The sequence below is a fragment of the Brassica napus genome, chromosome C5 (genome assembly GCF_020379485.1).
Source record: "Brassica napus cultivar Da-Ae chromosome C5, Da-Ae, whole genome shotgun sequence".
NCBI classification, from domain to species: domain Eukaryota; kingdom Viridiplantae; phylum Streptophyta; class Magnoliopsida; order Brassicales; family Brassicaceae; genus Brassica; species Brassica napus.
In genome coordinates this window covers 9923683-9938398 of record NC_063448.1, presented here as the reverse complement: position 1 = coordinate 9938398, position 14716 = coordinate 9923683, and the positions used below count along the sequence as shown (strand labels likewise).

Genomic DNA, 14716 nt, shown 5'->3' with positions numbered 1-14716 from the left:
CAATCAAATTTTTTTTAATTTTTAATCGTTGTTTTTTCGGGCGACTTGAATGGGAATCCGCGACTGGTCGTGTGATCAGTCGCGCGACATCAAAACGACAACAACCTGCGACTTCGATATGCGACCAATCGCAGGTCGCATGTTACGCGGCAGTAAAACGAACAACAACCTGCGACTAGTCGCATGTAGCAGGCCGGTAAACGAACAGATCTTTAAACCCAACCAACTAAAGTAACCGCATAGGACGAACGGTCAAAAGAGAATTAATATCATGGCCAAAGAAGAGCCATTCTGAAATAAAATTAAGAAAACAAAAACGTGGGAAATACAAAATAAAACTAATTTCCAGAAAAAAAGGAAGAAGGAAGATGACAAGTCTCCGAGTGGAGAGGGTGACGAAACAGCGTTGAAGTCGCGAATTCGCAAAGTTAAGTTCACAATCTCTGACATTCATGTTAAAAAAGCGCGCTTTTACAAAACTCCTAGTCTCTTAAATAATGCCATTGCCATAGCTTCCGATCAAACGTTCTTATTCAGTCCCCTTCAAAATCAAGTTCTCACCTTTTATATTCTCTTGATCTTTGTGGGTTTAGTGTTGGTGAGGTGTCAGAGTAATCAAGTTCTCACCTTTTATCCTCTTTCTCATTCTGGGTCTGAGAGTTTCAAGTTCTCACTCTTGATACGTCTGTTGAGAGATTTCAACACAGATGATGAATCTTGGGTTACTTGGCATTACTCTGCTTTGCTGTCTCTTTGTCTCTTTCCGTGTTGATTATGTCTCCTCTCTAAACTCGGAAGGTTTGGCTTTGCTTTTGCTTCTCAGTCACTTCGACCAAGTACCACCTGAAGTCAATTCCACGTGGAAGGAGAACACATCTGATACCACTCCGTGTAATAACTGGTTTGGTGTCGTTTGTGATGATGACTCAGGTAACGTCAAGACTCTTAATCTAAGCGGGTCTGAGGTTTCGGGCCAATTAGGCTCTGAAATAGGGGAGCTTAAGAGCTTGATCACTCTGGATCTGAGTAACAATAGTTTCTCTGGTCGGTTGCCTTCCGGTTTACGAAACTGTACTTCACTTCAGTACTTGGATTTGTCTGAAAATGGGTTTTCCGGAGAGATTCCAGTTACTTTTGGCAGCTTGAAGAATTTGACTTATCTGTATCTCACTTCAAACTCCTTCAGTGGCGAGTTGCCTGAGTCCTTGTTCCAGCTTCCCTTGTTACAAGTGCTGAATCTTGACCGCAACAATCTTACCGGTCTGATTCCTGCAAGTGTTGGTGGGTTGAAAGATCTTTCAGATCTGACCTTGTCTTATAATGACTTGTCTGGTCCCATCCCTGAGTCCATTGGGAACTGCAGTAAGCTGGAGTATCTGTACTTGCACGAGAACAAGCTTAATGGTTCGTTACCGGAAAGTCTCAACCTGCTCAAGAATCTCAGCGAAGTGTTTGTCACCAACAACAGCCTTGGAGGGAAGCTTCGTTTCGGTTCAAGAAACTGCAAGAACTTGGTGACCTTGGAACTGTCATACAATCATTTCGAAGGTGGTGTTACTCCTGAACTTGGCAACTGCAGTAACCTTGACTCTTTACTCATCATCAAATGCAACTTGACTGGTAACATTCCATCATCATTGGGTTTGTTAAAGAAGGTTACTGTTATTAACCTCAGCGAGAATCGTCTCTCTGGAAACATCCCTCATGAGCTAGGGAACTGCAGCAGCTTACAAACCTTGAAGCTGAACCACAACCAGCTCCAAGGACAGATACCCTCTGCATTGGGTAAGCTAAAGAAGTTACAAAGCCTAGAGCTTTTCTATAATAAGCTGTCTGGTGAGATTCCTATCAGCATATGGAAGATTCAGAGTCTGACGCAGATGCTCATTTACAACAACACTCTCACCGGAGAACTACCCGTTGAAGTCACCGAGCTAAAGCATCTTAAGAAGCTTATGATGTTTAACAACAGCTTTTATGGAGGGATACCTATGAGTTTGGGCGTGAACAGAAGCTTAGAGGAGGTGGATCTTGTTGGTAACAGATTTACAGGGGAGATACCTCCTAATCTCTGCCATGGACAGAAGTTGAGGTTTTTTAACTTGGGTTCTAATCAGCTTCATGGGAAGATACCACTGTCTGTTGGTCAGTGTAAGACCCTCGAGAGAATCTGGCTTGGAGGAAACAAGCTTTCTGGTGTTCTTCCTGAGTTTCCTGAGGCTCATAGTCTTCAGCATGTAGACTTCAAAGGCAACAGCTTTGAAGGATCAATCCCTCGAAGCTTGGGAAGCTGCAAGAATCTCCTGACAATCGACCTCTCTCGAAACAGACTCTCTGGTCTGATACCTCCAGAGTTGGGAAATCTACAAAACCTCGGACGGTTGTATCTTTCACATAATCATCTAGAAGGTCTTCTTCCATCTCAGCTATCTGGCTGTGTGAGGATTCTTGAGTTTGATGTCGGTTCCAACTCACTGACCGGTTCTGTTCCATCGAGTTTCAGAAGCTGGACAAGCTTGACTACTTTGGTTCTCAGCGATAATCGGTTTTCAGGAGCCATTCCCACGTTCTTGGCAGAGCTTGGACGTCTCTCAGATCTCCGGTTAGCTCAGAATGGATTTGGAGGTGAGATTCCTCCCTTGGTTGGGTTGTTAAAGAGTCTGCGTTATGGTTTAGACCTCAGTGGAAACGGATTCATTGGTGAGATTCCAGCCACTCTGGGAGGTCTTGTCAATCTCCAAAGGCTCAACATCTCCAACAATAAGTTGACAGGGTCTTTATCAGCTCTTCAAAGTCTTAGTTTATTACAGCTTGATGTCTCGTTCAATCAGCTCAAGGGTCCAATACCGGAAAAGCTGATAAACATTTCATCAACATTTTCTGGAAATCCAAACCTGTGCATTCAACCATTTTACTCAGTAAGTTCAGTGCTCCGTAAAGAGTTTAAAACTTGCAAAGGTCAAGCCAAACTTAGCACCTGGAAGATCGCTCTTATAGCAGTCGGTTCCTTTCTATCTGCACTGGGTTTGCTTTTTGCTCTAGTTTTGGTTTTTCTCTTCTGCAAAAGAGGAGTCAAGACAGAAGATACTCCTGTCCTCGTCGACGAGGAAGAAGGCCTTTCCTTGCTGCTTAACAAAGTTCTCACAGCCACTGACAATCTAGACGACAAGTACATCATCGGAAGAGGAGCTCACGGAGTTGTTTACAAAGCCTTATTAGCCCCAGGAGAAGAATACGCCGTGAAGAAACTCATCTTTGCTGAAAGCGTACGTGCAAACCAAAATATGAAGAGGGAGATCGAGACGATCGGGCAAGTTAGGCACAGAAACCTCGTTCGGTTGGAAAGGTTTTGGATCAGGAAAGAAAATGGCCTGATGCTGTACAAGTACATGCCCAATGGAAGCCTATACGATGTTCTGCACAGAAGTAATCAAGGAGAAACAGGTCTTGACTGGTCTACAAGGTTTAACATAGCTCTTGGGATTGCACACGGGCTAGAGTATCTACACCATGACTGTCATCCACCAATTATCCACCGTGACATCAAACCAGAGAACATACTCATGGACTCGGAGATGGAGCCTCACATTGGAGATTTCGGATTGGCTAGGATTCTAGATGACTCTACTATTTCAACAGCCACCATCACAGGCACCACTGGTTACATTGCACCAGGTACATTTAACTTCTCAGCATAACGTTACTTAACATTTTGTTTTACTGTTGGGTTTAATTTATTGTTGCTATCAAAACAGAAAATGCGTACAAGACAGTGAGATGCAAGGAATCAGATGTTTATAGTTATGGAGTTGTTTTGCTCGAGCTGATAACGGGAAAGAGAGCAGTCGACCGATCTTTCCCTGAGGAGACTGATATTGTGAGCTGGGTCAAGTCTGTGTTAAGCAGCTACGAGGATGACGATGATTATACTGTTAGTCAAATCGTTGATCCAAAGCTTGTGGATGAGCTTCTGGATACAAAGCTTAGAGAACAGGCAATTCTGGTTACAGACTTGGCGCTTGTGTGTACAGACAAAAGGCCAGAGAACAGACCGTCAATGAGAGACGTGGTGAAAGAGTTGACTGATGTGAAAGATCTTGTAAGAAGCACTTCTGGTTCTGTTCAATAATTTTGGGTTTGACAGATTTATCATAGCCACTAGTACTGATTTATTATAAATTAGCATTGAGTAACATTTGAAGATCTGAGACAACATATATGATGTATCCAAAAATGCCTTTTATATTGCTTAAATGAAAATTGAGTAATAGAGTTACAACAACAAGAGAGGCTTATACACATGTTCTTATTTCAATATGTTTTAGCCTGTGCTACCATTTAGCTCACCAGAGAAAGCACTAACATAAGATGTGGAGTTGGTTGGTGCCTGCCATGATGTTGAGATCCCCCGAACCTAAAGTCTTTGCCTTAGAGGTTGGCTTTCTATGGTTGCAGTATCATCTGCTCTCTGCAGCCCTGGTAACAGGGAGATAGAGAGATTCATATAAAGGCTTAACCAATATCAGTAATGGTTGAACATAATTGTGGACAAAGCTTACTATCTAAATCATATCTCTCTATAGCTCTTATGCCTCTTGATAATCTTTGAGATCCACCTTAGGCTGAATTATTTTGACTTAGAACGTTGCCTTTAGCAGCAAAGCTCTGCTTGGCAGTTTTGACCATTCCATACTGTGTGTTGGGCCCGAAAGAATTGAGAAGACGTCAGTTAGTGGAAGCACAACAAAAAGGGCATATTTGGGCCTAAACTACAGCCCAGCCTATTAAGCATACAATTTTTTTTTTTAATATCTCGACGTTAGGTTAGGTTTTGTCCAATCTTTCACTAATCTCCGCCTCATGAGTAGATGATGTTAGGAACTCCGCCTTCATCAACATTCTCTCCTGCTAAGTTCTCTTCTATACAACACGGTGAACCATTAATCTCCTTCTCCCGAACGGTACGGTTGGGTAAGCGTTTATCTTTGTATATTATTATTTTTCTCCTTTTCTCGCTAAGCAACCTGTATTTTTGTCTTGAGAATCTCACTTTTAGCCTTTTGGTAGGCACCAAACAGGAGCAGTGAATCACAAAGAGATCTACCTTGATTGGTGGAAGTGATAATAGATGCAGGAGATTGTTTAATTACGTTGGTGATTAAAGAGCTTGTCCATATGTAAAAGAAGATGGCACATTTGAAATACGGTTAAGGAAATATTGACTATGGTTACTAGAAACGTAATCGTAACTGCAGTTATGACATGATGAGATGATGCTTAATTGAGTATTTTTTTTTTTTTGCTTTGAAACTAGTAGAGGAAGAGAAGCCACTTAAAAGAAACGAATCTGATTAGAAGATAAGCAATCCATTATCTACAACAAGTCAACAATTAATAATGGATTATTAAGTTTTATTAAACTGATTCACTTAAATTACGAAGCAGTTTATGATTAACCTAATATCATTCCACTGTATCACTTAAACCTAACGTAAAATCTACCATTTTATGACTATCTCTCCTCAGAAATAGTGTAGAAGGTCAAATGGAATTCATTATACGATATTTTTCCTTCATTATAATAAAGTTTAGTTTCCTTGTCTGTAGCAAATTACTGGTCTTGTTAGGCTTCTAAAGAGAATATCACACGATGTTTTTGTTTTGCTTTGCTAGGGTTATCTTCTGAGTTTGTTCTGGTGTTCATCATGCGGTTTGTGGAAGCTGAGGGTATTAGTCTTCTTTGGATTTGATACTCTTTCCATTGGTAAATAAAGTTTAAGTTATCGACTATGATGACAAATATTGACATGTTTCTTGATCCCTTGAGGAGTTAAATGTTAAGATATTATTGTTCCATATGACACAACTCGTCCTTCTACTTTGCTTCATAGATTTTCAACATTGAATCGATTTATGTTAATAGTTTAGTAAATTTGATTGTAGGATATCTATGAAGTAGTTAATTTTAGGATTTTCAACATCAAATTAATGAAGTAGTTACTTCTTAGGATTATTAGTAGTAAATAAGTGTAGACAATACATTACCTACAATTAACTACAAGTAATAATATCATGGAATGAGCTACAAATCTCATCTCACTCGTTTTGCATCAAAAGTTTTTTGTACATGCATTAAGAATCACTTGAATGTTCAAGAAATAAATCACTTGGATGCTGTAACAATTGGGTATTACACTTAGATATTGAATCCTAACAAATATATAAGTATATATGCGGTGTATAAATGCATAAATTTACATTTTAACATGACAATGCATGTTCTTGTACGAGCTCTTGGAAGTACTTATTCAAGGTTGATTAAACTAACTAATTTCATCATCACACAATTACTTATGGTCGCCTTGATTTGTTGCACTAGTTTTATTCTTGACATATTTGTTTTGTTCTTTGACAACAAATGCATGATCTTCTCTTAGAAATTAGGTTTTACCCATCAGTCTCCCTCTCTTGAAGGCTGTATAATCTTTTCTCTTGTATATTGTTCTCTACAAGCATCCTATATGTCTTCAAATTCTCACTTTTAGCGTTGTGCCAGTTAATCATATATATGTAGATATCTATCTTAACTAATGGAGGTGTGGTAATGTATGGAGATTGTTTAATCACATTGGTGATTAAAGAGCTCTATAAGAGAAGATCGATGTCAGAGATTAAATATGGTTGGAGAAACATCGACTGCCGGAAGTAGAACTCTAACCGTAACTGAAATTATTATGGTGAAGACCATGGCGAGTTGTGTTCAAAAAGAAGAAGAAAGACCATGGTGAGTTTTCTAGTACAGATTATGATCATATTATATTATTACTTTTTTTTAGCTCATGCTTGATTAATGGGTATTTTTTTTTGCTTCGCACTAGTGGGGAGTGTAACAGGAAGAAGGCTCGCACTAGTGGGGAGTGTAACAGGAAGAAGGCCACTAATTTACATAAAGAAAATAAACTGATTATTAGATGAACTCTCGAAGAAGGTCAAGCTCAGCCCATTATATGGATTTTTTTCGTTTTATAGTTTTCCGGTGTATTGTATTCATATGTCGGTCATATGTCACTGCCTCACTGGGTCTTGTTAGACTTCGGGGAAATTATAACACGAAGCTTTTTTTGCTTTTCCAGGGTTATTTACTCAGGTTGTTCAGGTGCTCATGCGGTTTTCTGGAGGCGCAGATGATATTAGTCTCTTTTGGATATGGTATTCTTCCCATTGGTAAGACCTAAGAAGGGTTTACGTTTTCAAACATGATATTGACACTTTTGTTGACACCTGAAGAGTTAGATTACGTTAGATATTATTGCTCCATGTAACATAATTGCTTATCTCTTGTCCATCTACTTTACTTCATTGAGTTTCAACATTAAATAGACATAGGTTTGTATAGCTTTGCTTGCATATATATGTTAAGTGTTTATATATTTTCTAGATATATATTGGCATAAGATATCAATGAAGTATAATATTTAATGGCAGGGTTTTCAAATTGAAATCAGTCGTAGTGAATTGTAGAAAACCCAATATCTACAATTGATTACGACATAATATAATGGAACGAGTTCTGGATTCCATATAATGATTTATTCATCCAACTCCTTTTGAACTTTATCCAAATTGACCTACGTTAAGAAAGTTCTGGATTCCATATAATGATATATATAGATGCATGAGTTTGCATTTTAGTAAAGACAATACGTGTGTTTTAGTACGCGTGCATTTCAGCATCTTAGCGGCTTAGGGCATGATTTTGCGCTTGTAATTATCGACAGCTGTTAAAAATTGTTTCTCCTGTAAATTACTTCTATCTATCATGTACTGGTTGTATTTTTCTAGAATGATTAATCTAATTGATTCAGTCACCATCAAAATTATGTACCACAGCATTATTTGTTTCACTATCTTGATTCTTGACATGTTTGCTTTGTTTCTCTTTATCAACGAAGAAAAAAAAACAAATTATTGTTGTGTTCTTGGCAAATTATCATCCATTATCTATCTCTCCAGCAATATGCGAGTATCGGTTTTACATTTGAAGCTGTTGGAAATTTTATTCTAAAATTTGTTGTATATACATATCAGATTGCAGAATATATATCTCTAGTATACACTTATGCGTAAAAAATGTGTATGGTTCGTGTAATGGCCTTCTTAAATAATTAGCTAAGAATATGAGAGACCCTTCGAAATCAAAAATATATAATTAGGTTTGAGTGTATGTGTAACGTTAAAAACAATACCGTAATTGTATATGTATACAAACTCATGACTATGAAGAATTTCAAAAAAAAAAAAAAAAACTCATGACTATGAAGAAAAAAGAATTGTAAATAGGTGCTTCAGATTATAGTACTGTGCCACAAACTACTGCTTGGGATATTGACTTTTTCCATTATTCATGTTCAACGTTTCTGTCTAAATGTTATTGCGTATAATGAATTTGCTAGATATGATACTGTACTAATAACAATAAATTTCTTAAACATGTATGTGAAACAGATTTTTTTTTTAATTCAATGACTCAAAACAAAAGAACAGTCAGAAGTTTGGTAATTTTTGGAATGTTTATCTCAAACCATTCAAATTTTGAAAGTTATATATAGATATATATTATATTATTATAATTTAAAATGGAAGAAACAGATTTTTTTATGTTCAAGTCAAAAAGTTTTAAGGCAAAACTGGTAATACCATAAATGGCTATTATTAGATTCATTGAATAATACAAAAAAATCTAAGGTTGTTTATGATTCAAAATCTTAGACGGTTAAGATGAATTAAGCTAAGATCTAAAGGCTCTTATTCTTTTTGTAGACAACACCCTATCATGTTGAAATCCTTTTAAATAGAGGCTCTCTCTTATGTTGTTCGTCACTACCAACTATCAATAATCAGTATATTTGTTACTTCAACATATTCTATCAGTATAGTTTTCCTGTTTCTCCATTTACCGATCTCTCTTGTTTCTTCTTTTCTTTTGAAAGCTGAGCTACTTCTCATCATTTCTTGTCTTTCAAAGGTATTTGTTACTTTTCTCTTTAATATATAGTTCATGTTGAACTTGTTATATAATTTACTTATCCTTTTTGTTTATTTTATGTGTATTTATTTTTGGTGATGTTATCATTGAGACTATATTTTGTAAAATATGATTTAAAACAAATTTCAGATTAATTTTCTCTTATCTCTACATTTTAGTTTTAATAATCATCCTACCATTGACTATCCTTTATTTTTTTAAGAAAATAAAAAGTAAAATGAAAGGACTATCGTTAGTACATTGCTGTTCACTATAACTCAGATCTGAATATGTTGGTATGTAGTTTAGTAATTATTATGCGGTTCAAGTATTGTGAAGATAAGATCGAACATTGAACTTGTTCTGTGTTTTTAACCATGCTCGGGTGGTGCGTTCCGTGGATCCCCAAAGGATCCATTCGAATCCGCACCACACCAGATTTTCACAGCGCTTGGTCACCGGGACTTTCACATTCTCTTTCCGGAGAATGGTTTACCATTTTTTTTGTTATGTGTTTTTTTTTCCAGGTAGACCCTAATATCATTTCTAATCTTTTATTCTTGAAGTTTTGAGATTAAAAAGAAAAATAAGACTTGATAAAAAAAATAAGACAAAATAAGAAAAAAAATAAGATTTTTTTAAGAAAAATATTATATTTTATTAAAAAAAGTTTATTGAAATTGTACTTCTCTCAAAAAGTAAATTTAATGTTTGTGTTATGATTTTATATATGTAGAGCTATTTGTTTTGATAATATTTTCTCAAAGCATTTATCACTGAGATTAAAATAAAAAGGAGACTTAGCGGTTGACTTCAAAACATTAATAATTATAGTTATGTGGTTGTTTAATGATTATGAACTTTTGATCATTATTTTTTCCTTAATGCAGGACTTACTTTTGCAATGGATGAGTCTACTCCAATCGAAGCTACACCGTTCAGCTATCTAATCCCGAGCTTTGCTGACGATGAAGACAATCTGATGGAGAACATCTCATCACCAACTTTCCAAGGGGTTACACCACTTCAAACCGTTGATGATGAGACCCCTTACACAACACCACCTCCCATTCCTCAAGCCTCACCGCTTCAACCCACTAATGAGGAAAACTACAACACACCAACACCCTCTCAACCTCTATTACTGGCCACACCACTCAGCTTCGTTCCACCATCTGATGAATCCAACACTGTTGATGTCGATCCCAGCATAGGTCCTATCAAAAGAGGACGAGGCCGACCAAAAGGTTCAAAGAATTCAAAGCCGTCCAAGAAGAAGCTGGGAACGTCTCATCCCAACAATGAAGTGGTTGTATCTGGTCAAAATGATGAAACTCACAACAACACATCATTATCCCCTCATCCTCCTCTAGTGGCCACAAATCTTCAAGCTATTGTACCATACGATCACTCCGACAACAACTCTTTGGCTGATGATGATGCTGCTCCGAGTAGCGATGCTATTAAAAGAGGACGGGGCCGACCAAAGGGTTCCTCTGTGAAGAAGCTGAAACCCAACAATCCCGACGACAAAATGGTAATATTTTGTCCGAGTTTTGACTCGATGATAACCGAAGAGGAGAAAGAAAATGGGAATGAAGAGCTGGTGGACTCCGTTCGGATGCGTTTCAACGCCGTTTGTCGTCGCTTAGGCCACGTAAGCAGTGAGAAAGCTGTGGTCACAACTGCCTTCAGTATCTTTAACAAACAGGGTGTCAGGACTAACAAGAAGAAGAGAGTCGGTCCGGTTCCGGGAGTAAAACCAGGAGATATATTCTACTTCTGGGGAGAGATGTGTTTGGTTGGACTTCACACTCAGATGCCTGCCGGTATCGACTATTTACTAACAAAAGATGGTGCAGCAGAAGGCTTAACAACAAGTGTCGTTACATCAGTCGGACACTACAACGACAGAACGGACGAGCTTCATACTTTGGTTTACACCGGGCAAGGAGGAACGTGTAAGGATGGTAAACCTAGAGATCAAGAGCTTACAAGAGGAAACCTAGCGTTGGTCGCAAGTCAGAAAAAGGAAATGAAGTTAGAGTGATTAGAGGTGTAGAGGATCCGAGCGATAAAAAGGGAAAGTATATATCTACGATGGTCTCTATGTGGTAACCCATTATTGGATAGAGAAAGGGACCACCGGCTTTAATGAATTCAAGTTTAATCTTGTGAGACAACAAGACCAGCCTCCTGGTTTCGCTACGTGGAAGTTAGCTGAAGAATTGATGAAGTGTGGTTCGAGTAATCAGTTGAGGAAGGGTTTTGTGTTTGGAGATATTTCTCTTGGATTGGAGGCGTTACCAGTTCCGATCGTGAACGAGGTCGATGAGAACGACAAGGAGTGGCCTCTAGACTTCAACTACAGAGTCTCTTCCAAAAATTTAAGTATGATGATCGTTCCAAACCATCAATCTACGGGATGCAACAACACTTGTAAAGGTGGTCAGTCATGTGGAGATCCGATGTGTTCTTGTATTCAAAGAAACGGCGGCCAGTTACAGTATGATAACCGCATTTTACTATATCGCAGACCGATGATATACGAATGCAGCGACCTTTGTGCTTGCCCCGCGGACTGCAAGAACAGGCTAAGTCAAAGCGGGTTGAAGCTCCGGTTGGAAGTGTTTAAGACGAAGAGTTGTGGTTGGGGTTTACGTTCGTGGGAGCCCATACGAGCCGGGACTTTTATCTGCGAGTTGGTTGGCACAGTTAAGGAAAGAGATGAGATAGAAGAAGACGACGAGTACGTCTTTGACACCTCTCGAGTTTACAAAAAGTTTAGGTGGAACTACGAACCAGAACTTGTGGGTGAAGACTGTTGGGACCAAGTCTCTGAAGTTTATAAACTTCGGTCGGAAATCTTGGTCAGTGCGAGAGCGTTTGGTAACGTTAGTCGGTTCATGAACCATAGCTGCTTGGCTAACGTTATGTGGCAGCCTGTTGAGTATGAAAAGGATGGCCAACCTTTGGTTCATATTGCCTTTTTTGCAAAGAGACATATACCTCCGTTGACAGAGTTGAGATACGATTATGGAATGTCTTATGATACTGGAGAGATCGATGAAGGTGGAAGCAGGGTTTTTACAGGTAAAAGGGCTTGCTTGTGTGGTTCGGAAAATTGTCGTGGTTCTTTTTAGTGAGGTTGAACATTTTTATTATTATTGTTGTTGTCTTTTTTTTCTGTTGTTTTGATTATTATGGTCTTGTGTTTCCTTTTAATCATTCAAAATAAAAAACTTATTTAATTTTTAATCATATTGTATGTTATTTCATTATCAGTTAGTTTTTATCATTAGAAATCCAAATCATGTTTAAGTTAAGCCAATTAATATAAGTCATTTCTAGTCTTTTATTCTTCAAGTTTTGAGATTGAAAAGAAAAATAAGACTTGATAAAAAGAAAAAAAAGATCTTTTTAGAAAAATAGACTTGATACAAAAGACAATATAAGAAAAAATAATATTTTTTCAGAAAAATATTATTTTTATAAAAAAGAAGTTTATTGAAATTGTAATTTTCTCAAAAAGTAAATTTGATGTTTGTGTTATGATTTTATATATGTAGTGCTATTTGTTTTGATAATATTTTGTCTAAGAATTTATCACTGAGATTAGAATAAAAAAGAGATTTAGTGGTTGTTTTAGTCTTAGATATGATTCACGATTGACTTCAGAACATTAATAGTTATAGTATATGGAAGGTTAATTAGATGATAGTCTTGTGTTTTTCTCAAACTAAAAATTCAAAAAAAAAAAAAACTCGTCAGGTCATGTACTTCTCGAGTTTACAAAAACTTTTGGTGGAACTATGAACCAGAACTTGTGGGTGAGACTGTTGGGACGAAGTCTCTGAAGTTTATAAACTTCAGTCGGAAATCTTGGTCAGTGGGAGAGAGATTGGTAACGTTAGTCGGTTCATACACCATAGCTAACGTTATGTGGCAGCCTGTTGAGTTTGAAAAGGATGGCCAACCTTCGGTTCGTATTGCGTTTTTTGCAAAGAGGCATATACCTCCGTTGACCGAGTTAAGGTATGATTATGAAATTTCTTATGATACTGGAGAGGTTGATGAAGATGGAAGCATGGTTTTTAGAGGTAAAAGGGTTTGCGTATGTGGTTCGGGAAACTGTCGTGGTTCTTTTGAGTGAGGTTGAATTTCTTCTTATTATTGTTGTTGTCTTTTCTTTTTTTGTTGCTGTTTTGATTATTATGGTCTTGTGTTTCCTTTTAATCATTAAGAATAAAAAACTTATTTAAGTATTTAATCATATTGTTTACTTACGTTATTTCATTATCAGTTAGATTTGTATCATAATAAATCCAAATCATGTTTAAGTTATGCCAATTAATATAAGTCATTTCTATTCTTTTATTCTTCAAGTTTTGAGATTGACAAGATAATAGGACTTGATAAAAAAGAAAAATAGACTTGATAAGGAAAAAAAAAAGAAAAAAAAAATTATTTTTAGAAAATTTTTTTTTTTATAAAAAAAAGATTATTGAAATTGTAATTTTCTAAAAAAGGAAATTTGATGTTTGAGTTATAATTTAATATATGTAGTGCTATTTGTTTTGATAATAATTCTCTAAGCATTTAACAATGAGATTAGAATAAAAAGGAGATTTAGTGGTTGTTTTAGTCTTAGATTCACGATTGACTTCAGAACATTAATAGTTATAGTTATATGAAAGGTTATTTAGTTGATTTTTTATTTGATAGTCTTGTGTTTTTCTCAAGCTAACAATTAAACTCGTCATGTCACGTATTTCTCAAGTTTACAAAACTTTAGGTGGAACTATGAACCGGAACTTGTGGGTGAAGACTGTTGGTATGAAGCCTCTGAAGTTTATAAGCTTCAGTAGGAAATCTTAGTCAGGGCGAGAGCGATTGGTAATGTTAGTCGGTTATGAACCATAGCTGCTCGGCTAACGTTATGTGGCAGTTTGAAAAGGATGGCCAACCAACCTTCAGTTTGTATTGCGTTTTTTGCAAAAAGGCATATACCTCCATTGATAGAGTTGAGGGATAATTATGGAATGTATTATAATACTGGAGAGGTTGATGAAGATAGAAGCATGGTTTTTAGAGGTAAAAGGGGTTTGCTTACGTGGTTCGGGAAACTGTCATATTTCTTTTGAGTGAGGTTGAAATTTCTTATTATTATTGTTGTTTTGTCTATTTCTTTTTTTGTTTTTTTTTATTATTATGGTCTTGTGTTTCCTTTTAATCATGAGACAATTAGCTGAATATACCCAACTTACCAAGAAATTAAGAAACTACCCTAAAGCAAGAAAAACTCATGTCCACTGTAGATATTTTGTCTTTTTTTCCCCATTTTACCCCTGCCCTAAATTTTTATATGTTTCTCTTTCTTGCCTTAAATTTTTAATATATATGATACAATAATTGTTAACCGCTTGGATAATATTAGTTGAATAGATAATGATTAATTTAGCACGTTAACATAATTTGTAACTTCTAACAGAATAATATATTAGTTAACGATTGCTACTTTAACCATTTTACCAATGTAAAAAGCGATAACATGTTTTGTAACAGTTAACCAAACATGTATCAGCTAATCATAATATGTTATATGTAATATTAATACAAAGTTTCAACGTAAACTGTTATGTGACTTGTTTTAACCTACTAACTTATTTCATAGCATCTAACAAACTATTT

The 14716-nt window shown here is 36.6% G+C and overlaps 1 protein-coding gene and 1 pseudogene across 1 annotated transcript; both read left to right on the top strand.

Annotated features, from left to right (window-relative positions):
* Nucleotides 1-286: 286 nt before the first annotated feature.
* Nucleotides 287-4282, top strand: LOC106427085 (leucine-rich repeat receptor-like protein kinase PEPR2). The gene is made up of 2 exons (XM_013867820.3): nucleotides 287-3675; nucleotides 3756-4282. Exons 1-2 carry the CDS (start codon nucleotides 708-710, stop codon nucleotides 4127-4129), a joined length of 3342 nt encoding a protein of 1113 aa, XP_013723274.2. The 5' UTR covers nucleotides 287-707; the 3' UTR covers nucleotides 4130-4282.
* Nucleotides 4283-8721: 4439 nt separating this feature from the next.
* LOC106427150 lies at nucleotides 8722-12271 on the top strand (annotated as a pseudogene).
* The last annotated feature ends 2445 nt before the right edge of the window (nucleotides 12272-14716 follow it).